Source organism: Gobio gobio (assembly GCF_949357685.1).
Source record: "Gobio gobio genome assembly, chromosome: 4".
In the NCBI taxonomy this organism is placed as follows: domain Eukaryota; kingdom Metazoa; phylum Chordata; class Actinopteri; order Cypriniformes; family Gobionidae; genus Gobio; species Gobio gobio.
This window is the reverse complement of record NC_137100.1, coordinates 51,034,997-51,061,413: the sequence shown is the minus strand read 5'-3', so window position 1 is coordinate 51,061,413 and position 26,417 is coordinate 51,034,997. Positions and strand designations below refer to the sequence as shown.

The window sequence follows — 26,417 nt, the reverse complement described above, 5'->3', positions numbered from 1 at the left end:
TCCCGGGATGTGGATAGCACGAAGGGACCTCAGGTGCTTCTGACTCCATAAAACGACATGGCGGGCGAGTTGAGACATACGGCGGGAGCGTAGACCGCCCTGGTGGTAGATGTACGCTACAGTGGCCGTGTTGTCTGTCCGGACAAGTACGTGTTGACCCCTCAGCAACGCTCGGAAGCGGTGCAGGGCGAACCGTACTGCCAGCAACTCGAGGCAATTGACATGCAGAAGGCGCTGGGGTCCTGTCCAGGACCCCGCGGCTGCTTGTCCATTGCACATGGCACCCCAGCCCGTGGAGGAGGCATCCGTTGATACAACAACATGCCTGGAAACTCGTTCTAAGGACACGCCGGTCCGTAGAAAACTGAGGTTCGACCACGGAGTGAGTGTCTGTAAGCAGGCCCGGGTTATTTGGACCCGGAGCGTGCCAGACCGCCATGCCCATCTCGGGACTCGATCGCGAAGCCAGTGCTGAAGCGGTCTCATATGTAGCAATCCGAGCGGCGTTACCGCGGCTGCAGATGCCATATGCCCCAGGAGCCTCTGAAAATGTTTCAGTGGAACCGCACTCTTGCTCTCGATTTGACGGAGGCAAGTCAGCAGAGACTACGCGCGCTCGCTCGTAAGCTGCGCGCACATGGCGACCGAGTCGATCTCCATACCGAAAAAAGAGATCCTCTGCACGGGGCAGAGTTTGCTCTTCTCCCAGTTGACCCGAAGGCCCAGACAGGCTAAGTGGGGGAGAACCAGATCTCTGTGTTCGCAAACCTGCTCTCGAGAGTGACTCAGTATGAGCCAGTCGTCGAGGTAGTTCAGGATGCGAACCCCGTGCTGCCGTAGGGGCGCAAGGGCTGCCTCGGCAATCTTCGTAAAGACGCGAGGGGACAGAGATAGCCCGAATGGGAGGACCGCGTACTGGTATGCCCGCCCCTCGAAAGCAAACCGTAGGAACGGTCTGTGTCGAGGTAGGATGGAGACATGAAAGTAGGCGTCCTTCAGGTCGATCGCTGCAAACCAATCGCCGGGACGAACACATTCGAAAAGGCGTTTCGCTGTCAACATCTTGAACGGAAACTTGTGAAGGTAACGGTTCAAGATGCGCAGGTCCAGGATTGGTCTCAACCCACCGGTCTTTTTGGGTACAATGAAGTAGGGGCTGTAAAACCCGGACTTCATCTCGGCTGGAGGGACAGGTTCGATCGCACCCTTCGCCAGTAGGGTGGCAACCTCCGCTCGCATGACAGGGGCATTGGCCCTGACCATAGTAAAGCGGACTCCCCGGAAACAGGGAGGAACCTGGGCGAACTGAATCGCGTAGCCGCGCCTGACTGTCTTCGCGACCCAGCGGGACAGCCCTGGAATCTGAAGCCAGGCTCCCAGGAACTGCACCAGCGGGGTCATTCGGACTACAGACGTAACCGGTGTGGGGCAGCGATGCAGCGTTACCGACCCGGACAAGGGAGGCTGTTGGGCGTCCCGGTGTGGGGGTGCGGTTAACTGCTGCGTCCTGACAGAGGAGACCAGGGAAGGACGCACATTCCAATGGGGTCTGCTCTGCCAGGAGGCTGGCGACAGAGTGGGATGCGAGTGGCAGGACCCGTGGGTGGCGCGCACTGACATCACCGATCTCTGGGGGCTCAGGGATAGGAGTGTTAATTCTTTCTTTGACCAGATTAGGGTGCTGCTGACCCGGGGGCCAGCAGCTAAACAAAGGATTCTCCCCCGGCCCTCCACCGGGGGAAGGAGTGGTCCTGCTACCATCTCCTCGAAAGAATTTCCCATCCCTGAGCCGTCCGTCTTGGACACCTTCCTACGGCTTCCTCCGCGACCCGGCCCGGGTTAAGGCTGCTGCTTGGACCGGGTGGGAGGGGCGGGAGCCTTAGGAGGGCGTCCTCGGCGGCGAGCAGGCTGAGGCGACTGTGCCGGCGGCTGGGTGGAAGCAGCAGCTGGCCGCCGGGGCAGTACATGTTTTAGAGCCTCAGTCTGCTTCTGGGCGGTTGAAAACTGTTGGGCGAAGTTTTCAACCGCTCCGCCGAAGAGGCCAGCCTGGGATATGGGGGCATCGAGGAAGCGTGTTCGCTCGGTGTCCCGCATATCGGCCAGGTTTAGCCACAAATGTCGCTCCTGGACCACATTTGTGGACATCACTTGACCCAGGGAGCGTGCAGTCACCTTCGTCGCCCGGAGAGCGAGGTCGGTGGCGGCACGCAGCTCATTTAAGAGCCCCGGATCAACTCCACCCTCGTGCATGTCCCTGAGGATCCTGGCCTGGTAGACCTGGAGGATCGCCATGGCAAGCAAAGAGGCGGCAGCCTGCCCCGCAGCTCTGTGCGATTCTGAAGCGCTCTGAGGACACAGTTGCATCGCAACAGAACGTTCAACCTGGGGGACCCCCGTGTACCCTTTGGCCGCGGCCCCATCAAGGATGGAGAAGGCGGAGGAGACTGCAGACCGGTCACGGGAAGACAACGGGGACTTCCAGGACCAGGCAATCTCCTCATGCAGCTCGGGAAAGAAAGGTATTGAGGGCGGGGACTGACGTGAGTCAGCGCGGGCTCCCAAAAACCAATCATCGAGCCGCGAGCGTTCGGGACAGGGCGGAGGGTTCCACTCTATCCCTAGACTCGCGGCTGCCCGAGACAGCATGGCTGTCAGCTCTGGGTCCGACTCGGGCAATGCTGGCGCGCCCGAAGGCGGCAGCACAGCCCAGTCATCATCCTCAGAGGACTCGAGCCCACCTTGTGATGCAGTGACCGACATCGCATCATCCTCTGGAGCGGCAAACGAAATGCGCGGGGGAGCCGGAGCTGGTCCCGCGATTTCAGCCTGAACGCTCACGGGTTGCGGAACGCTAGAGGGGGGTGTGGCCCGAGGCATGAGCGTCGGGGCTTTGTTCCACACCGTAACCCTCAGGTCACCCTGACCACCAGCCGAAGTACCGGCCACGGGGGGCACGGTAGATCGGGGTGTGGTTGAGGGGACTCTCACTTCATTACGAAGATCCTTGAGTCTCGACCGCAGAACCGCGATGGTCATGTTCCCGCAGTGGGAACATGACTCATCCACGAACGCTGCTTGAGCATGCTGAACGCCCAAGCATACCAAGCAGAGATCGTGCCCATTAGAGGAAGTCAACGACCGGCCACACCCAGAAGTACACGGGCGAGACATCCTGAATAGGACGTGCCACGTGTAAGCTCTTTTAGGAGAGGAAAGCTTCGCAGAGACGCCGAAGCGCCCAGGGACCACACACCAGCTGTCAGACGGACCACTGCGCAGATCAGCAGGCAGGCAGTATGCGATCACTGGAACGCGCCGTAGATCCAACGCCTCTGGAAAGCTGCTCGTCTCGAAGGCTTGACAAAGACTCAGTTGTAGGCTTGAAGGAGTGAAGAGGTACTCTTGGCTCCAAAGCAGAAACATAATGCGATGTTGCCAGCGTACTTCCTTATATACCCACGCGGTGGGGCGGAGTTACGCATGCAAATTCCGCATGCCCATGGCATTGGCACGCCATTGGGCGCTGTTAAACACCTCGAAGGTAATTGGCTTCTAGGCGAAACCCCCATTCGTTAGTCACTAACGTACGTCGTAGTGACTGAACGAAAGGGAACTATAGCGTCTTTCTGTTTTAATACATTTCTTGAATATATGTCTTAATTACAGTAGGCCTATAGATAGTTATGATATTTGTAGCTGCGGTCCGCCATTACTAGGTTAAAGTTACGCCACTGTCCTTATTAGGAGAAAATATATGTTGTTTTAACAAAAGAACTTGTTATTACGACATACTTGAGTGGAAAAAAATTATATGTATTATGTGGGAGCAATGCGTGACTGTACCAGGTGACCTGTCAATGCAAAAAAACCATTACAGTTTTGCGAAAATTTTCTTTTTCGAATTGCCTGAAAAACCACCTCATGCGAGCGTAAAAACTTTTTTGCGATATATGGGAGTTTTTGCGAAATGGACGCGTTTCCATTGAGTGTATTTTCAATTCGCAATTTCAATTTGCGCAATTTTAAGGGTAATGGAAACGCGACTACTCACACACAAGAATTTTGCAATTAACGAATGCTGCAGCCTGCAGCTGAGCTGACTATGAAATGGTAAGTTTGCCATATTTATCTTGTGTATTTTGATTGATATTAGGCTAACGTTACCCTAGATGTGTTGTGAATGTTACGTTTTGAATGTGATGCATGTGTACATCCAAGTGAAAATTAAGTGCATTTCCAACTCTGAACTCATTCCCCAAGTAAATTCGGTTATAAATAAACACCCCACCACTTTTCAAAGCAAAGTTACGCCACTGACTGTACTGTACTGTACTGAACCGTAACGCACGGTGGGAACGAGCCATAAGTGAGGATTAGATGACACAAAAGGCAATCTAAAAGTAAAAATAGCAGAAATAAAAATGTACAATTACATTTTCAATATTGGCTGATATATATCCAATATTGATCATATATTGATAAATTATAAACGAAATCTCTAATATCCGCTGACATTAAACAAGGTACTACTAATATGCATAACCAATTATAACTGTCTTTGGTGCCAGAAATCTTGACGACACAAACAAAATTTTGCTATAAATAGAGAGAGAGAGAGAGAGAGAGAGAGAGAGTACAGTAGTGTAGTGAAGAATGTGGCATCTCTAATCCCACCATGTGCATAACAATCCAACTGAGAATTACAAATTCTTACAGACAAGGAAACGGTCTCATTTCAGTGACTAATTTGGATGAACAGAATGTTCTGCATGTCTGTCTCTCACCAAAGGCAGAATAAGTGGGTAGAACTGAGAAGTAGTGCTCAGCGTGTCCATGGAGACAATGAGGCTACGCAGTTGTAGACGCTGATGTACAGAGCTACGCAGCCCAGGCAGCAGCACCTCACTCTTGCGCAGACTGTTAATGTAGACAGGTACGGCTTTCAGAAACTGAGGCAGCAACAGCTGACAGACAAAAAGACATACAGAGAGAAGAGTATTACTCTATTAAACTCTATTATCCAAAAATCTAATACGATTCACTTAGAATGGCTTCTCAGTATTATTATCTGTGCCTGCATCAGTAATATAGCTAATGAATGGTAAAATTAATTGAGATCAGAGTAACAGTATAGAAGACTGTCTCTCATCTCCTAAAACTGTTTTTATTTTTCTTAAACTTTTATCCTAAATACTTAAAGAAGACTTCACAGGTCTAACATATCTGATTAAGCTGCAATTACACAATTTGTCTAGGGCTTTTTGCACAAACAAGGCAATGTGACAAAAAGGTGACCATTCATTAAAGCAATTCAAATTAATTAAAATAAAATTGGAGCTTGTTTTTTTCAGGTGGTATCACAGATCATGGTGGATCAATATTTGACTCAAATTATTGCTCAATTTGAAACTGTGTGATAAATCTCTATTGAACATTCAAAAGCATGTACTGGTCCAGTGACTTATGAAAGATTCTCATAATAAAGAGAGAGAAATATGTGAAGAACTAACCTGTCCTGGGGACGCAGAAGTAGTGCAGCTGTGTTTCCTGAAGCAAGACAACATCTCAGTAACCTCCGTCTGTAACCCCTCCCGCAGGGACTGCAGTGAACTCTCCAGTGCTAAGGAATACACTGACTCACACACACACACACACACACACACACACACACACACACACACACACACACACACACACACACACACACACACACACACACACACACACATTAACAAAATAAAGTTAACAAAATTAGATTAAAATCAAGAAGACTGAACTCAGTGAAAAAAAAACCCAACAACAACTGATTACACATTGCTAATTATTTATAAAGTGAATTTCTATGCAATATTCATGTATTATGTATTATTTATACTGTACACTACAGTTCAAAAGTTTGGGGTTAGTAAGATTTTTCAATGTTTCATTTGATAAAAACATACAGTAAAAATAGTATTGTGAAATTTTATTGAAATTTAAAATAACTTGGGTTTAAAAATATTTTAAAATGTCATGTATTAATGTGATGCCAAAGCGGAATATTCCAGTCACTTCAGTGTCACATGATCCTTCAAAAATCATTCTAATATGCTCATTTGGTGCAAGAAACATTTCTTATTATTATCAATGTTGAAAACAATTGTGCTGCGTAACATTTTTGTGGAAACTGTATAAAGTATTAAATAAAAATCTTTTGTAACATTATAAATGCTTTTTTGCCACGTTTTTTCTTCTTTTCAATTTAATGCATCATTGCTGTAAGTATATCTATATAAAACTAAACAAACAAAAACACAAGTTTGACCCCAAACCTTAATATAATCATATAGTGTATACTGTATATGATTATATTAAGAAGGTAAATTGGGTCAAATTTGATTCCATGTTGATTTTAAGAATGGTGTAGGCAGAATGGTCACATTACTGTATAAAATACACAGCAAACACTGTTTTTATACTTTTCTTGCAATAGAATGTGAGGAGCGTCTCAGCTTGGCTGCTTCGAAAGGTGTCTAGCAGTTGATGGGACGCAGACAGAATAACGGTGTGTATTCGTGTCCTGTTCTCTCCAGAGGAGTTACTGTATGACAGCACAAACTACACCAGCAGATGAGAAGGGAATCAAACAAATGAACAATCAATATTTGATTTTGGTTGAACAACACACCAAATGATTTATCATATCCATTACTCTCAGATAAGTATAATGTATTAAATATAATTTGAGTCTGACTATTAGTTTATATGATGATTTATGATTATACAGTGCATCCGGAAAGTATTCACAGCGCTTCACTTTTTCCACATTTTGTTATCTTACAGCCTTATTCCAAAATGGATAAAATTCATAATTTTTTTTCTCAATTCTACAAACAATACACCATAATGACAAAGTGAAAGACGTTTGTTTGAAATCTTTGCATTTATGAAAAAACAGAAGAAGAAGAAAAAATTCACATGTACATAAGTATTCACAGCCTTTGGTCAATACTTTGTTGAAGCACCTTTGGCACCAATTACAGCCTCAAGTCTTTTTGAGCACGAAACTACAAGCCTGGCACACCTATTTTTGGGCAGTTTCTCCCATTCTACTTTGCAGGGCCTCTCAAGCTCCCTCTCTCTCAAACACAGCCATTTTCAGATCTCTCCAGAGATGTTCAATCAAGTTCAAGTCTGGCCTCTGGCTGGGCCACTCAAGGACATTCACAGAGTTGTCCCATACCCACTCCTTAGTTATCTTGGCTTAGGGTTGTTGTCCTGTTGTAAGAAGTACCTTCACCCCAGCAGGTTTTCATCAAGGATGTCTCTGTAAATTGTTGCCTTCATCTTACCCTTGATCCTGACTAGTCTTCCAGTTCCTGCCACTGAAAAACATCCCCACAGCATGATGCTGCCACCACCATGCTTCACTGTAGGGATGGTATTGGCCAGGTGATGAGCGGTGCCTTGTTTCCTCCAGACATGACGCTAGCCATTCAAGCCGAAGAGTTCAATCTTTGTTTCATTAGACCAGAGAATTTTGTTTATCATGATCTGAGAGTCCTTCAGGTGCCTTTTGGCAAACTCCAGGCGGGCTGTCATGTGCCTTTTTCTGAGGAGTGGCTTCCGTCTGGCCACTCTACCATAGAGGCCTGATTGGTGGAGTGCTGCAGAGATGGTTGTTCTTCTGGAAGGTTCTCCTCTCTCCACAGAGAAATGCTGGAGCTCTGTCTGAGTGACCATCGGGTTCTTGGTCACCTCCCTTACCTTCTCCCCTGATCTCTTCAGTTTGGCAGGGCGGCCAGCTCTAGGAAGAGTCCTGGTGGTTCCAAACTTCTTCTATTTACAGATGATGGAGGCCACTGTGCTCATTGGGACCTTCAATGCTGCGGAAATTTTTCTGTACCCTTCCCTAGATCTGTGCCTCGATACAATCCTGTCTCAGAGGTCTACAGACAATTCCTTGGACTTCATGGCTTGGTTTGTGCTCTGACATGCACTGTTAACTGTGGGACCTTATATAGACAGGTGTGTCCCTTTTAAAATCATGTCCAATCAACTGAATTGACCACAGGTCTCCAATCAAGTTGTAGGCTGCGTCCGAAAACCTAGGCAGCTGACTCGTTGCCTCGCTGCCTTATCAGACAATGGCTTGTAAGGCAGCGTTTGTGCATTAAGGCACCTCACAAAACTAATTTCGGACAGACTTCTTAGGCAGTTTAACAGTTTAATGATCTACAGCAAAATAGAGAGAGCTTTGGTGAGAACTAAACAAATATTGAATTACTACATTAGTAATTTCTCGCTAGAAATGACATCAGAAGTGGAAAATGTTGGTAAAAAAACGTACATTTACACACAAACTGACCAGCAAATGCAACTTTCGGACGCCATCTTTTTTTCCAGCTCAACTGTCACAGAATGGAAAGGACAGGAGTGTGGGATATCAAAGGCAGCGAAGGATACAAATATGCTGCCTTCAAAAATCAATCAGATGAAGGTATCTCAGGAGTAGGGATGCACCGAATCCAGGATTCGGGTTCGGATTCGGCCGAGTATTGGGCTTTTTGACAGGGTCGGTTTCTGCCGAACCTTAGAATTTTTTCCACCGAACCAAACCCTAGGCTTGCACTACGCGCGCTCCGCTGGTCGAACGTAATGACGCCACCGTTGATTACGGGAAGGTATTTACTAGGTGGACCGTCCGAATGCAGTAGGCTGTGAGAAAGTGAAAATGGAACTTGTGAACAGAAAAAGTGTTGTTTGGCAGTACTCTCAGTCAAAAGAAGGCGATTCAAGTTGAGCTACATGTTCAATTTGCAATGCTGATTTGTCTCGTGGTGGCAAGGACCCTAAACAATAGCCGCTGTTAAAACATTTGCGTATGTAACATCTGAAAGAATACAAGTTGTGCATGAGGGAATCTACAGACAGCAGCCAAAATGCAGAAACTTCAGGTACGGGCAAAGGAAGGACAGCCATCCTGGTATAATGTTGCCTATTGTTAATTAAAATTAAATTAAATTAAAAATACACTGCTGTAGGGATGCTCATTCGGTTAATTTCCTCAACCGACGACCGCTGCTTATTATTCGATTATTAACCGTTAACTGATAAGATTATAATATTGAATTAGCAATAAAAATACGATTGACGAGTGTCTGTAACCCGTTAAAAAGACACTTTTTTCACAGGTTTATTTTACAGTGCAAACATCAGCATACAGATCAGATAAAATATAAATAAAAATAATAAAATAAATAGGCCTACACTAAATATTTTTCACTTAAATAATTACCAAATTAAGATGACAAAACGAAAACACACTGAACCCGTTTGAAGCTTTGAAGAACCAGAATAGTTTTTTTGTCAAATAAAAATAGCAGGCCTACCTCAACCCTCACCTTGTTTTTTATTTATTTTAAGTAACATGTCTAAGTGTGGGTTAGTCTGGAGCACAGCCTGTTGACAGAAAACACCCTCTCAAGCCTCGCTTATAGGCCTACTTTTGTCTGGCTCCGCAGCGCGAGCCTCCGCTGACTGACTGCGCACGCCTTCTGCGCTCTCTGTTGTGTTGTTCTTTGAAACGACAAAGGGCGACTCGGGGTAATTGTTCTATAAACCATCAGGAAACAGAGGCGAGAAGAACATACGCGACAATGTTTACTTTAGTAAACTTGACCAAAACCATATACGTAAAGCCTAAAACAAGGCTTCAGATGGCACTGATGCCCCGGGAATACAGAGATAACGCCTCGCTAGAGTGGCCATCGTCGGGAAGCACCTTTCATTTGCTTTCCACCAGTCAGGAGCTTGTTCTACTGCTGTATTTTAAAACCGCATAGCATATTTTGCAATATGAGCATCCCTACACATGCTGTGGACGTTGTTTACTTCATTAATGTTTTTACTGTGATAATGGACTGCGGATGGGAGTAGGATTCGGTATTCGGTTTCGGCAGAATCTTAACCAGTGGATTCGGTATTCGGCCGAACCCCAAAAATCTGGATTCGGTGTATCCATACTCAGGAGACAGGAAGTGAAGCTAACATTAGATTCGGACGTGCCTTGGTGCCTTGAAATGTGTCCTCTGAAGGCAGCATTTTCCAGGTATCGGATGCAGCCGTAGAAACATCTCAAGGATGATCAATGGAAACAGGATGCACCTGAGCTCAATTTTGAGTGTCATGGCAAAGGCTGTGAATACATGAGATTTCTTCATAAAAAAAATATATATATATAGTTGTCATTATGGGTTTTTTTTGTAGAAATTTGAGGAAAAGAATGAATTTAACCAATTTTGAAATAAGGCTGTAACATAACAAAATGTGGAAAAAGTGAAACGCTGTGAATACTTTCCAGACGCACTGTATATCAATCCATACATCCAATGACATCCCATTAATCCGACCTGTATGGCTACACCCCTCATTTCATCCAAAGATTTGTTGTGAGTAAACTCAAATGCCAGAGCTGTGCGCCAATCAAGCGCTGCCATGGAAACACAGCAGGACTCTGGACCGGCGATGATGGAGCCATAGCAACCAGATATGCGCATCTCTGCAGAAACATAGCGTTGAGCAGTTAATGGACCCACCAGTTATTTATGAATAACATCTGGAATTCATGCAATGAATTCATGTTACAATCGAAGTGACTACCAAGTATTAAAATGATTGGATACTATGTAATGTTTTATATAGACTATGATGACCCATATATGTATGCTCTGTGTCTAATATTATATATATATATATATATATATATATATATATATATATATATATATATATATATATATATATATATATATATATATATATATATATATATATATATATATATATATATATATATATATTAGGTATACATAAAAACATTTATTACATTTAGTTGGAATCTGGGTATCTAGATTCTTTTAGATGCCCCTTTGATTACCTTTACTGACAAAAACTCTGAGTTGAACTTTGAAGGCCATCTGCATGTTCACACATCTGCTCAGATCAGTTCGGAAGCGTTCCTGTTCCATCTCTGACTGTAAAAGAAAAGAACACGGAAAAGATTTGTCATGAAATGACACAGTTTGGGCATGTTCACACTGCATTGAATACGGTTGTCACTACTCTTCTGATTGCTTAATCCTGTTCTCTTCACACAGAGTTTAGTTATTTATAGGAATGACAACCAACTGCATTCTGACACTGAAAACTTCACTCTTGAAAAATTCAGGTGGTGATAACTGTGATTACAATAAATCTTATGATAAAAATTAATGCAGCATTGGGATTGACTGCTTTATTCCATACACACATGGAACTAAAATAAGTATATATATATATATATATATATATATACTATAATCAAAGATAACTAGGATTTCTATAGAAAATAGCTTGATGATTCTACACATTTCTAGTGAATCTCAAGTCTTTTATTATCTGGTTACTTGTCATTTGTCATCCAATACTACAGTACACTAATTGCACGGATGGTCCGCTTGGAGCAGTGTAGCCCAGAATCCCTAGCGGCACACCTGCTTCCAGTTAATAGCATGTCTCTACAAAAACTTTGTATAAGCATCAGAGATTTTTAACAAGTACCAACCATTATGACATCCCAGGCTAATTCTCAAGGCAGCCATTGGGTTGTTTTGAAATTTCAAATCTGTGCAGCATTTTTTGAGTAATTGGGCTCTAAGGTTTTCAGACAAGCTTCTTCTGACATAATAGGTCACAAGGGTGTAGTTGGGGTCAACAAAGTGCACGTGGCATTTATTACCTGTAGACTGTCATAGCAGATGAGTCCACCCCCTGTGAGAAAGGGGATGTGCCCTGGCCAAGCTCCGCCTACTTCTTGATGGGAGAACGCAAACATGTGCACGCTGCAGCCTTGATTGACACACTCTCTAGCCAATGAGGTCGAAGAATCTGGTCCTTGGAAAATGGACTAATATGAAAGCAAGAACAAGCAGAGAAAGAAAACACTATTAGATCATTCCTTAAAACTAACCTTATGGACAATATTGTGGAAAAATGGCATGTTCTTTGATTCACCTTCACTTTGCTAGAGCTGAATAATACAGAGGAGCTGTTCTGATTTGTGCCTTCAGAAAAAGGTGAGGAATGAAATATCAATAATTTGCCAGGAGACCCTGCAGCCTATTGAAATGAGACATGAGAGATTCATAAAACAGCATTCTCTGCACAAACATTGAATTTTTCAGCAAGGGCATGTGCATGCATTTAAGACTCATGTTAAGGCTCTTACCTGAAGAATCTTTAGTCCTGCTGAAACAGGAAGCTCTTGTGAGCTGGATCTATTTTCCGATTCAAGATTGAAAAGCGCAATTTCCTGTAGAACTCTGTCCAAGAAGAAGGTATTATTTTTAAACTTTTGACTTCTTAACATTACATTTTATTGGTAGAACAACTGCTGTGTGAAAACCTCTCAGCTATGTGTATGCAGTCTTTCAGTGGCACCAGAAGGCCCTCCACCACAGGAAGTTCCAGCTCCTCACAGTCAGTGATGACCATCATGTGGGGGCGGGACAGAGCTGGGCTCAGGTTATACAGATGGATTCGGCTGTCATAGGTCATCAAACCCACTCGAAGATCTGATTGATCAGTTTCATCAGGCCTAAAACAATGACACAACATTCACACGACATTTTACTTCCATAATAAGTGAAATAGAATATTCAATAAAAGAGAGGGACTTGAATTTTCCCTTACCCATTTAAAGCTTGCAATTGAGAACTAATCTGCTGACAAATGTGGTCTAGCTGCCCCGTTCTCATTGCACTGGCAGAAATATCTATGGCCATCAGCAACACAGCAGCTTTACCCTGTTTAGAAGTGAAAATGATAAGAAAAAATATGTCAGATAAAACTGACATCAACATAAAAGCTGACGTGTATGTACATTACTGTTCAAAGGTCGGTAAGATTTTTCAAAAATGTTAGAGGCTGCACTTATTTTATTAAAAATTACAGTAAAAACTGTAATATTGTGAAATATTATCACAATCTAAAATAACTGTTTTGATTTAATATATTTTACAATTTAATTATTCCTGTGATGGCAAAGTTGAAATCTCAACATCTTTACTCCAGGCTTCAGTGTCACATGATGCTTCAGAAATCATTATAATACGCTGATTTGGTGCTCAAGAAGCGTTTCTTATAATTTTTAATGTTGAAAACAGTTGAGCTGCTTAATATTTTTGAGGAAACCATGAAACTTTTTTCAGGATTATTTAGAAAGTTCAAAAGAACAGCATTCATTTCAAATAGAAATCTTTTGCAATATTATAAATGTCAATTTAATGCTTCTTTGCCAATAAAGTGTATTCATTTCTTTATATAAAAATTATTATTGGCTGTATATATATTACATAAATCATGCTTTGAACTAATTGTTTGTATTAATCCTGACCATGAATTTTCGAACTCCTGTTGCAAAATATCCTTTCCTTTGTGTGAGATCACGACAACTTTTTGTGTGATATCACGATGACTTTCAAATACTGATGTGTAAAGCAGCTACATAATACAATACAATCAAAGGACGTAACAGAAGAAACAACAAATCCACGTCATTCCTGACCATCTGTTTCTCCAGGATCTCATATGAGCCAAGACTGAGCTCAGGTTTGTTTCCCCAGTCAACCCGACGGCCCTGATTAGTGGGCTGATAGGACTGCCATGGCACTATGAGAAAAAGACGTGCATGAGCCAAGATGGGAGGACATATGTGCACAGCTATAACTGAAAACTGAGAATGACTGTAGGCCAAACAAGACTTACCTTCAGTGAGTTTGTCACAAAAAGGACAGTGGAATCTTTGCCCGCAGTCCTGCCAGCTCATAGCAGGGCTCATGAAGGCCCTGCAGTGCACACAGCCCTTAACACAATCTCCTGCCTCACACACTGGCACATCATGCTGCGGAAAACATTCACAAAACACATTTAAGAGTAGTTCATATTTGAATGAATTATGCAACAGTCAGGATCATGTGAAGGTGACAACATGACTCAAACCAACCCAACCCAAGTTTAAAAGTGACATTTCCCTTATGATATCTTATTTATGGAAGCTTGTTTTCGCCACAGAATAAAACATTTTAAAAGATAATTGAGACTTTTTATCTCACAATTGACTTTATCACACAAATTACTTTTTTTCCTCAGAATTGCGTGTTAGAAAGTCAGAATTGCGAGATAAAGTGTCTCAATTACCTTTTTTATTTTTTTATTCTGTGACAGAAACAAGCTTCCATACTTATTCATTTGGAACACCCCTAAATATTTTTTTTTTCCCCATACATACTTCTCCCCTCTCAGGCCTGGCCAGCGGACACACAATTGCACCCAGTGGGAGATGACTCTTCTGAGCTGACTGAGCCTCCACAGGTAAGCTGTAGGACGTACAGCGGATAAAACGAGGTGTGGCATTACCTGTGAAGCAAAAAAAAAGGGAGCATACATTGTGTTGTACAAAGACTCGCTATGTGATGGCCATTAAAAAGTAACCATGTATTCTAACAATTATTTTCTGCCTATTTCGCCATCTATGCCGTAGAAATTTAAAACTTTTTTTTTTTAATTGGTGCTACAAGGCGTTCCCTTTTGCCAAAAAGGTAGGAAAACTTCAACACCCATATGGCACTGGACTCAATCCAACAGTCCGTGAATGGGGATAAAATACAAAAAAAGTTCACAAACGCCCTGGAGTTGTCAAAAGTTTACAGCTTATGACTTAAAAAAAACAGATATAAAATTTTTGCCTTCATTCAGATAGCCCAGTTGGAGAGAGGACAGAAAGTGAAGTGGGAGAAAGAGGGGGGCAGGACTAGGAAAGAACCACTAGCCTGGGTCAAACCTGGGTCACACAAATTGCAATTGTACTACATGTCGGATCGATGCCCATGAGGCTATTGTCACATGGTGTTTTGGTGATGGTTCATGTTCATTGTTCCTTGTTCATGTTTTAGTTTATGTTCTTGCTTTGTTTTAGTGTCATGCACTTCCTGGTTTTGTCATGTTTCAGTGTCATGTGAATCCCATGCCCTCATGTGATCTTGTGTCTTGTCCTGTCATTGGTTCATTGTCTCATCACTGTTCACAGGTGTCACTTGTCTTGTCATTAGTCTGTGTGTGTATTTAAGTTGTTTTGCTACGTTTACGCCAGGGGAATCGTCCCCTGGAAAATTATGTTCAGGACTTTTGTGGACTATGCAGTGAGGTAGATTTTAATGATCAGGCACTCAAGGACATTTTTTATTTTGGTCTGAATGAGCACCTAGCTTATTTAATGCCTGAGAGCACTTTGCCGTGGACTCTGGCCCAGTACATAGATCAGGCCCTTTTGTTGGGCGGCTCGGCCTTTACTGTGGGAACAGTGGAAGAGGAGCTCCACTGTCCCACAGTACTCTCCACCCCAGTGAGCCCAGCCCACGTCCACGTCCAGGCTCCAGTCCACGTCCAGGCTCCAGCCCACGTCCACGTCCAGGCTCCAGCCCACGTCCATGCTCCAGCCAACGTCCATGCTCCAGCCCACGTCCATGCTCCAGCCCACGTCCATGCTCCAGCCCACGTCCAGGCTCCAGCCCACGTCCAGGCTCCAGCCCACGTCCAGGCTCCAGCCCAAGTCCAGGCTCCAGCCCAAGTCCAGGCTCCAGCCCAAGTCCAGGCTCCAGCCCAAGTCCAGGCTCCAGCCCAAGTCCAGGCTCCAGCCCAAGGCCCCGTCCAGGCTCCAGCCCACGGCCCCGTCCAGGCTCCAGCCCACGGCCCCGTCCAGGCTCCAGCCCACGGCCCCGTCCAGGCTCCAGCCCACGGCCCGTCCAGGCTCCAGCCCACGGCCCCGTCCAGGCTCCAGCCCATGGCCCCGCTGTCCCGCCCAAGAAAATTTTTTGGGGGGGGCAAGGGGTACATGGAGGCCATGAAGGCCACGCCTCTGTGGCCCCCTGAACTGCCATTACCGCCATGGCCTGATGAACTACCATTGCCGCCATGGCCATCCACGCCTGAGGGTCCAGGTCCTCCCACGCCTGAGGGTCCAGGTCCTCCCACGCCTGAGGGTCCAGGTCCGCCCACGCCACAGGGTCCAGGTCCGCCCACGCCACAGGGTCCAGGTCCGCCCACGCCACAGGGTCCAGGTCCGCCCACGCCACAGGGTCCAGGTCCGCCCAAGCCACAGGGTCCAGGTCCGCCCAAGCCACAGGGTCCAGGTCCGCCCACGCCACAGGGTCCAGGTCCGCCCACGCCACAGGGTCCAGGTCCGCCCACGCCACAGGGTCCAGGTCTGCCCACGCCTCAGGGTCCAGGTCCGCCCACGCCTCAGGGTCCAGGTCCGCCCACGCCACAGGGTCCAGGTCCGCCCACGCTCCCAGGCCCGTCCAGGTCATGTCTGGGTCCGGTGCCCCTGCACGGGCCTGGCCCACCATCCCTCCCCCAAGACCGCCCCCCAAAACTTTTTGTTAGGACTCTTTATTATTAGGCCATTGAAGTGTTGGTGTTGTTTGGGCGTCAGGGGCCGCCCATAGAGGGGGGGATCTGTCACATGGTGTTTTGGTGATGGTTCATGTTCATTGTTCCTTGTTCATGTTTTAGTTTATGTTCTTGCTTTGTTTTAGTGTCATGCACTTCCTGGTTTTGTCATGTTTCAGTGTCATGTGAATCCCATGCCCTCATGTGATCTTGTGTCTTGTCCTGTCATTGGTTCATTGTCTCATCACTGTTCACAGGTGTCACTTGTCTTGTCATTAGTCTGTGTGTGTATTTAAGCCCTCATGTTTGCCATGTGTCTTTGTCAAGTATTGAATGTTGTAACCCGCTGTTGGTGAGTTTTGTTATAGTTAAATGCCAAGTCTTTGTTTTGATTTATGTTGAGATTTATGTTTAATTGTGAATAAAACTGCACTTGGGTCCTTCAACTTGCCTCCAGTGGAGATCTGTTACAGCTATTGGCTCCAACGGGGCTTAAGACTTTTGCTGGCAAATAAAAGTGGATATCTCGGTGCAGGTAACATGGAGAAATAGTGAAGAGTTACCCTTTAAATTATTATTATTATTATTAATGGGTCTTTCTTTTTTTTAATTTAAAACATTTTATGGTTTGCCCCATATCAATTATTTTTTTCTAATCCTACTCTCTTTCTTGCTCAAAAAGTTGTTTGAACAATGTCAAACAGTACTAAATGTTTTGAATTGTAATTGTTGTTATTATTATTATTATTATAGGTATTATTACAAAGCAACATTAATATAATAATAGTTATACTAAACTGATCAGTAATATTTTTTTTTCCAAAAAAGGATTTAATAATAATGATTATTTCACTCATTACTTAGAATAGCCTCATTAAAAAAAGAACAGTAGAGCTGTGATGGAAAAGGAAAGCATATTGGGTGTTTGTTCTAGTGAGCAAGACTCATCAGTAATGTGCTGCCGTATTTATGAGACTGAAAAACAGCATCTGTGTTTATGATTATCATAATGTCTGTTTATAGGAGCAACAGCTGTCAATATTTCATTACCTTTGTGTGTCTGGCTCCATCACTGTCTGAAAGTCAGTTAAAGTCAATATAATTTCAAAAAAGGTACAACAAAAGCTGTTGTGATAAGAAAGAAAACCAGGTGCATCACATTTATTTTTTATGCGAATTTGTGAATGATGTCAAAAGATGTGGCTAAATTTGGCAGGAGTGACGGTACCTCTGTCCTCTAGGGTGCATTGTGTGGAGGAGAGAGGGGGAACTGAAGATTTGGACTCTGAAACAAACACTTTCCCTTCCCACTGGATCTTGTCCTCTTTAATCACCTGGACCTGTACATTTAAGAGACATAGGATACAGACAGTAGTGTAATCAAACCTGAGCTGTCTTGATGGAAGCATCACAGAATAAGAAGGACAGTTAATTTACCACACTGGGTAGAAGCTGAGGATCCAGACCGTACCGAGACTCTGTCTTAGAATTTGATACTGGACTCGTCTGACAAAAGAAAGGAAAAGAAAGTGATCCTTTAGGAAATTTAGTACAGATGGGGCACATTGGATCTATTATAGAGGAGACTGAGACATTTAAAACAGAGTGCAAATATAACACTAAATTTCCTCAACCACGTACAAGCTATACTGTTCTCTCTCTGTCTGAGGAAAAAAGATGTGTGATTGTAACACCTTGTGAAACTTTTTTCCAAACTGAGGAATTAAGGTGATATTTAATATATATTATATTATTCATATATTTTTTATTTAATCACCAAATTTGTAACAAAAGTTCACCATAATGACAGATGCTTGCACCGTCACTGGAAGAAACAATGACAATATTTAAATCAAATATTTTCTCTCTTCTAATTATAAAAAAACATAAAATAATAATAATAATTATATATATACAGTGAGGAAAATAAGTATTTGAACACCCTGCTATTTTGCAAGTTCTCCCACTTAGAAATCATGGAGGGGTCTGAAATTGTCATCGTAGGTGCATGTCCACTGTGAGAGACATAATATAAAAAAAAAATCCAGAAATCACAATGTATGATTTGTATGATACAGCTGCAAATAAGTATTTGAAGACCTGTCTATCAGCAAGAATATTGACCCTCAAAGACCTGTTAGTCTGCCTTTAAAATGTCCACCTCCACTCCATTTATTATCCTAAATTAGATGCACCTGTTTGAGGTCGTTAGCTGCATAAAGACACCTGTCCACCCCATACAATCAGTAAGAATCCACCTACTAACATGGCCAAGACCAAAGAGCTGTCCAAAGACACTAGAGACAAAATTGTACACCTCCACAAGGCTGGAAAGGGCTACGGGGAAATTGCCAAGCAGCTTGGTGAAAAAAGGTCCACTGTTGGAGCAATCATTAGAAAATGGAAGAAGCTAAACATGACTGTCAATCTCCCTCGGACTGGGGCTCCATGCAAAATCTCACCTCGTGGGGTCTCAATGATCCTAAGAAAGGTGAGAAATCAGCCCAGAACTACACGGGAGGAGCTGGTCAATGACCTGAAAAGAGCTGGGACCACCATTTCCAAGGTTACTGTTGGTAATATACTAAGACGTCATGGTTTGAAATCATGCATGGCACGGAAGGTTCCCCTGCTTAAACCAGCATATGTCCAGTCCCGTCTTAAGTTTGCCAATGACCATTTGGATGATCCAGAGGAGTCATGGGAGAAAGTCATGTGGTCAGATGAGACCAAAATAGAACTTTTTGGTCATAATTCCACTAAACGTGTTTGGAGGAAGAAGAATGATGAATACCATCCCAAGAACACCATCCCTACTGTGAAGCATGGGGTGGTAGCATCATGCTTTGGGGGTGTTTTTCTGCACATGGGACAGGGCGACTGCACTGTATTAAGGAGAGGATGACCGGGGCCATGTATTGCGAGATTTTGGGGAACAACGTCCTTCCCTCAGTTAGAGCATTGAAGATGGGTCGAGGCTGGGTCTTCCAACATGACAATGACCCGAAGCACACAGCCAGGATAGCCAAGGAGTGGCTCTGTAAGAAGCAAATCAAGGTTCTGGCGTGGCCTAGCCAGTCTCCAGACCTAAACCCAATAGAGAATCTTTGGAGGGAGCTCAAACTCCGTGTTTCTCAGCGACAGGTCAGAAACCTGACTGATCTAGAGAAGATCTGTGTGGAGGAGTGGGCCAAAATCCCTCCTGCAGTGTGTGTAAACCTGGTGAAAAACTACAGGAAACGTTTGACCTCTGTAATTGCAAACAAAGGCTACTGTACCAAATATTAACATTGATTTTCTCAGGTGTCTTCAAATACTTATTTGCAGCTGCTGTATCATACAAATAAATAGTTAAAAAAACATACATTGTGATTTCTGGATTTTTCTTTTTTAGATTATGTCTCTCACAGTGGACATGCACCTACGATGACAATTTCAGACCCCTCCATGATTTCTAAGTGGGAGAACTTGCAAAATAGCAGGGTGTTCAAATACTTATTTTCCTCACTGTATATATATATATATATATTTCTTTAAAGCATCTAGTTAAATACTGCCCAACATATTTTACTAAGAAGAATTTCATCAAATAATTTTTTTTTTTTAAATACAATGTAGAATTAGAGTGAGAATTTTGGTTTAAATGCATATTATTCAGGACAGCTAAAATAATTAATACCAGTTGAAAAATATATTATATAATATAAAATAATACAATATAATTAGGACTGTCAAAATTAATGCATTCATTTTGTGATTCCTTTTTTTCTCTCGGATTAAAGCATTACAAATATTTAATGCAATTAAACAATTAATGCAGCATCCATTTTTTCTGTCATTCTTTGGTTGTACTTATATGATCACACTATCATTCATTCAAGTGCTGTTAAACCATTCAAGCGATAAGACGGGGAAAAAACCCAAAACAAATAACAAAATAAAAACAATAACTTTTTTGTGCATTTTAGCAGGGCAGGTAAAATATGAACCGGCTCGACTGGTTGTTTCTCCGTTATTTTGGAAATTCAATGTGAAAGTATTACAATATAAAAAATATATTTAAAACTTTAATGTTAGGTTAATTGCGATAAATTACAGAAAATTCCGTGATTAATTAGCTAATTTTTTTTTATTGATTGGCAGCACTAAATATAATATAATAAACTATTAGAAGTATAATGAATATAATATTTTAATTAGTTTGTCAATTATGAAATTATAATAAAATATAAATAAATAAAGTGGTATATATCCCCCAATCTCCCCTACATTGTCATGCTCTCACTGGTAATGAGTAGCTTCTCTGTGGCATCCCTTGAGTTGTCATATTTGTGGTCTCAGGAACAGGCTTAAACACATCTATGAAAAGAGAAGATAAAAAATTATTGAAATGTTAAATATATATATATATATATATATATATATATATATATATATATATATATATATATATATATATATATATATATATATATATATAATATATATATATATATATATATATTATGATTTTCTTCCATCAGATGGTGAAATTCTCCTTTATGATGTTCTAGGGTCTATTATGCTTACCCTGGTAGCTTTGCTGTGAGGGGTCCCAGTACAATAACTGAGGCCGATGACCTGCGGTTACTGTTGTATTGGCCATCGGGGTCACGCTCACTGCTGCACTCCGTTGATCTGGGTTAAGGTTTGGGTAGTGATATGGAGGAGGTGGACAGCTGGCTGGAGGAATGTTTGGGGTCCTGTGGCTCTGATCGGCCCATGGCTGCGGTGGTGGATGTGTAAAGCTCTGGTTTACTGCGGGAAACTCCATTCCATGACCAATTCAATCAACCTTTATAATCAGAGACAACATTGCAGAGCATTCTGTTTAATGCAAATCCCAAATTAAGCACTAAACAGCAGTATGTAGCCTTTCTGTCAAACAGTGATCAGCTGATCGTCCGCATCACCCCGGTATGAATGTGCTCCTCCTCCGTCGCTCGTTTTCAAGCACATGCCTATTTATTTGATTGCACGGTACTGAGAAAATGAAAATGTACTGTGTTATTCGACAGGTTAGGAGATGTCGGCACGAGTCGCCCTGTAATTGAGAGAGACAGACAGTACGGAAATACGGGTTTGATGCAGAAATCGGTCGCCGGTGTTACCTTTCAGCTCACTGTTTCAGTCTTCAGTTCCGTCACTGCTTGGATGGTAGAAATCTCAAAACGTATAGAAACATAATAAACATGGTATTTCAGTAGTTTAAAAGACATTCTGTCATCCGTATCCGTACAAAAATCATACCGTATTCAGTTTGTCCTACGCGCACAGTAGGCTAAATACGTCTCTCATCCAAATTGTAGTTGCAGTATCATCATTATCACCTCAAGGTGGCAGCACTGCGCCACCAATCATCAAAGTGGACTTCCCATAGATTTGTACACGGGACTTCCGCTTCAATGTACTAGCCGATAATCATATTCTCATAAGCCAGTTAGCTGACGACACCACTCTTTTTCTAAAACATGATTCACAGATCCCTGTTGCTATTGACCATATTAAAGTATTTTCAAAAGCTTCTGGCTTAACTTTGAATCTAGATAAATGTGAGCTGCTTGCCATAAAATCTTGTTCTGCCTCTTCCCTTTATAATATCCCTGATAAATCTCAAGCCTGTTACTCAGGTATAACTATTTGTAAAGATGACAACACTAGAGGTAGGTTACACTTTGATCCAGTAGTGACTAAAGCTAAGAAAAAAAAATAATTCCTGGCTCCAAAGGGACTTATCTTTAGGGCACTCCTTGCCAAAGCTGAGGGTATTTCAAGGATACCTACCCTCTCTCTTTGTATGTTGACAAGTCCATCTGTGGCGAGGTCGATAGAATGCTTTTTGACTTCCTTTGGAAACACAGAAGACACTACATCAAAAAGTTTGTTGTTATAAACAGCTAAATGGGGTGTATTTTCTTGACTTCTCTTAGGATAAATTGGTTGAGGTAATTTCTGAATGATTCCAATTCCTTTTGGAATGCTATTCCCTATTATGTTTTCTCCAAAGTTGGTGGTCTCCCCTTTTTGTTGGTATGTAATTATTATATCTCTAAACTACCAATTCAATTATCAAACTTCCACAAACAGACCTGTGCTGTTGGCCTGGCACTTAATTTATGAACACAACTTCCGTCCCCGCCGTTATTATAGGCTATCTGGAATAACTGAACCAGCATATCGGTTATAAAAATAAATCCTGTTTGGTTTAAAAAATAATATTTTAGTTTCTTAGCTTCTAAATAATAATGGTAATTTGCTTTCTTATTCTGAGTTCTTAACAAAATATTGTATTCCTGTCACCCCACGTGTCTTTGCCATAGTTATGGATGCCATTTCCAGTGGAGCTATTGTACTTTTACTTGGAAAATTTGCTTTGCATGCAGTCCTTCTCTCAGGAACAGAAAGATTCAACATCTATTTCAGAATGATATAACTGTCCCTTCTGTTGTATTTTACAGGAGTAATTATCTTTATAATATTCCCTGGAAGAATGTGGGGTCTTTATCCAATAAATATTTAATTACGAATAAGGTTAAAGAGGTATCCTATAAATGGCTACATTGGGCCTGTTAATCTTTACAGTAAAATAATGTTTCTGGAGAAAAATCCTCTTTGTTCTTTTGTGGTACTGTAGATGAATCTGTCCCTCATCTCTTTTGGAAATGTGTCCATTTTTGGGGAAAAATTCTCCCGTAGACAATTTTTCTTTGTTGTACAAGGATATTTTGTTTGGTTTTTATCATGTTGATAAGAATCTAAAGGTCAAATATTTGCTAAAAATCTATTTATTTTACCAGCTTTTTTTTTTTTTTTTTTTTTACATAAGTGCACCTTTTTGTCTGTAATGCCTCTATTTATTATCTTTTGTAAAGATTTGAAGTATAACTTGGATACAATATCTACCTCCAGCAATGTTAAAGCCTTAAAATTCATAACATTGTGTAGGCCTACATCTTATAATATTCATTCTTTCCTATAATGTACAGGTGACTGTATGCTTTGTGACATTTTGCCTGATTGTTAATAAGTGCCTCTTGAGACACCTCTATTTTATGTAATTTATATTACCCCTGGCCCTTTATGCATTTTGTTTTGCATTTTAATTTTTTTTTATGATGTTGTCAAAAGTGTTGTTTACATTCCTATATTTTTGATAACTCCAATATATATTTTTTTTAATTTGTAAATACAGGACTTCCGCTATATATGGGCCAGTGACAAATAAGGACTGAAAATACTTCTGAAAACATTTAATTTACTTTACACTGTGTAAAATGTATTCAGAATTTTTACTAAAACAAATATGATCAACATCAATACAATTTATCACTTAAGCTACAAAAGTACAAATCTACAAAGGGTCCAAAAGATAAAGTTTATGTTGTGTTTACCTAGCCCTTTAGCATTCCTTAATTTTTCTGTGATGAATTGATCATGGTCTATAATGCTGTATACACGGTTAATGTGCAAGCAAACTAATGGCTGGTGTTAGATAAGTAAACATTGATCAGCATTCCTCTTTGTAGCGCAGTATGTGTTTGACAGCCAGTTGTGTTTTAAAATATACATTCAGTGCAGTTTTGAATCCTGTTCTTTCATTTCTGGCAGGATCCGTATGATAAGTAATAATAAATACCAAAATATATTCAATTGCATTATTTTCTAATAGATTCTAATCATCATTTTTGCATCTGGACAATTTGTAAATCTGAGGTATGTATCAATAATTTGCTAAATGTACATGCAATTGACTCTGAGGGCCAGCTATTTATACAGCGGTTCATCATATTTGGACAAACACTTGTCAAAAACAAGAATGGAGGTGGTGGTGGTGGTGGTAATAAATATTTAATCTGATCTTCTGCATGCCCTCAGTTCACTGATGTAATATTCACGAGGTCAAGAGGGCTGAAGGCTACACTCAAGAATTCACCTGCTTAACACATTCAGATATGCGCGCGCGCACACACACACACACACACACACACACACACACACACACACACACACACACACACACACACACACACACACACACACACACACACACACACACGCACACATGTTTGTTTTTGTGAAATGTGAGGACATTCCATAGGCGTAATGGTTTTTATACCGTACAAACCGTATTTTCTATCCCCTTACACTGCCCCTGCCCCTAAACCTAGCCCTCACAGGAGACTGTGCAGTTCACTTCCTGTGAAAAAAAACTTGTTCTGTATGATTTATTAGCATTTTGAAAAGTGAGGACATGGGTAACGTCCTCATATTTCACCCTCTTTTTGTAATACCTATGTCATACCCATGTCATTATACACATTTGTGTCCTGATATTTCACAAAAACATGCCCACACACACACACACACACACACACACACACACACACACACACACACACACACACACACACACACACACACACACACACACACACACACACACACACACACACACACACACACACACACACACACACACACACACACACACACACACACACTATAGGCCCCAAGAAGAGTGACCACCATGGTCCTTGTAGTTTTATTACAGCACTTAACCTCCCACCTGCTATTAGAGAATGCATCTCTCAGAGTGAAGCTATTGACTCTGTGCCGTCATCTTCACACACACTCTTCAGAGAAAAGAGGAGGACTTGGGCATAAATGCCACATGATTTACTGTCATTATAAAAATAAATGGTGTACAGTAATACCTTAGCCATAAATCCTGTGGAACAGTAAATCTGTGTGTACTAGGGTCATTTTCTTAAAAGGAGCAAGAGTGATAGACCTGCATACCTCTAACTTCATAACCTAAAGATTTTTATGTTACCACTAAAGTCATTTTCATTCTTGCAACAAAAAAGTGTGACCTGGCCAGTTTCATGTTCACATCTACAATGTCATAACCTAGTGAGTCTTGGTTAATAGACATCGACCTCTACAGATTTGAAATGCTCATGAAGTGAATGAGAGACTCAACTAGATTTACCATTAGCATAGAATACTAAGCTAGCACAATACTGTAATGAACACAAATGATACATAGGACATAAAAATATTGGGTGAAATACTACATTTTAATTAGATTAAACTAATTACATTGACATTTTTCAGTACTGAAATACTGTATTATGTACAAATGAAAAAGTCTATGGACTTTTAAGGTAATCAGCGATGGACATCGGTTATGCTCTTCTAGCTCACTTCTTTGAAGATATCTAGAGCAAAATGTCTTTATATTTAACGAAGAACACACAACTATTATAAAAGGTTTTATTGAGCTAAAGATTTTAACTAATTTAAAATTCGCAGTTCATAATATGAATCATTTGTAAGGATTATTTAGTTCAATTTGATGGAATTTTACTATACAATTGAAAATCATAAATCTTAAAAAGGCTTAATTTTTTGAGTGTATAAATCTTCCTTCACTCCAAATGGTGAATAATATTGTGAATAAGTAAACTTATTTCTACAATTAGTAGAATTCCTACAAAATGAAAAAGATGGATAGAGAACAATGAAAAGCGATTTCACATCAGACCATTATGGTAAATCTCCCAAATGTAAATGAATAATTCAGTAGTGTGCGTTTAGAAACACTGGGAGTTCTAAACAAAGGCCACTACAAATTTCCTTCAGTAACACAGGCAATAATGCTGCTTTTGGGACGACATTGTTCTCACTTTTACAGCATTAACTGTAATTTGAACTGATAAGGCTTTTCTAAAAATGTGACTATGATCCCACTTCACAACTAGAGTTAAGGGTCTCTTCTTGTTTAAAAGGGTGGTGGGAACAGTTGTGAGGGAGGTGCACAGGGCTGGACTGGTAATTTTTAGCCCCAGTCCAGTACTGGAGGTGCATGTGCGAGTTATGACACTACACTACCTTTCAAGTTTGGGGTC

The 26,417-nt window shown here is 41.8% G+C and overlaps 1 protein-coding gene across 1 annotated transcript in view; it reads right to left on the bottom strand.

Moving 5' to 3' along the window:
* The window catches only part of LOC307124649 (protein transport protein Sec24C), a 31,741-nt gene extending 9,907 nt beyond the window's left edge, over positions 1-21,834 (bottom strand). Inside the window, exons 1-18 of the mRNA XM_079814012.1 lie at positions 21,618-21,834; positions 21,037-21,301; positions 20,753-20,826; positions 17,905-17,973; positions 17,696-17,807; positions 14,309-14,436; positions 13,786-13,921; positions 13,586-13,689; positions 12,712-12,824; positions 12,425-12,616; positions 12,248-12,341; positions 12,034-12,138; positions 11,759-11,926; positions 10,919-11,015; positions 10,392-10,540; positions 6,459-6,597; positions 5,511-5,632; positions 4,785-4,964 (exon numbers count right to left, since the gene is read on the bottom strand). Of these exons, the coding sequence (XP_079670138.1) occupies positions 4,785-4,964; positions 5,511-5,632; positions 6,459-6,597; positions 10,392-10,540; positions 10,919-11,015; positions 11,759-11,926; positions 12,034-12,138; positions 12,248-12,341; positions 12,425-12,616; positions 12,712-12,824; positions 13,586-13,689; positions 13,786-13,921; positions 14,309-14,436; positions 17,696-17,807; positions 17,905-17,973; positions 20,753-20,826; positions 21,037-21,280 (2,226 nt within the window). The 5' untranslated portion in view covers positions 21,281-21,301; positions 21,618-21,834. The remainder of the gene's footprint in view (positions 1-4,784; positions 4,965-5,510; positions 5,633-6,458; positions 6,598-10,391; positions 10,541-10,918; positions 11,016-11,758; positions 11,927-12,033; positions 12,139-12,247; positions 12,342-12,424; positions 12,617-12,711; positions 12,825-13,585; positions 13,690-13,785; positions 13,922-14,308; positions 14,437-17,695; positions 17,808-17,904; positions 17,974-20,752; positions 20,827-21,036; positions 21,302-21,617) is intronic.
* Positions 21,835-26,417: the final 4,583 nt, after the last annotated feature.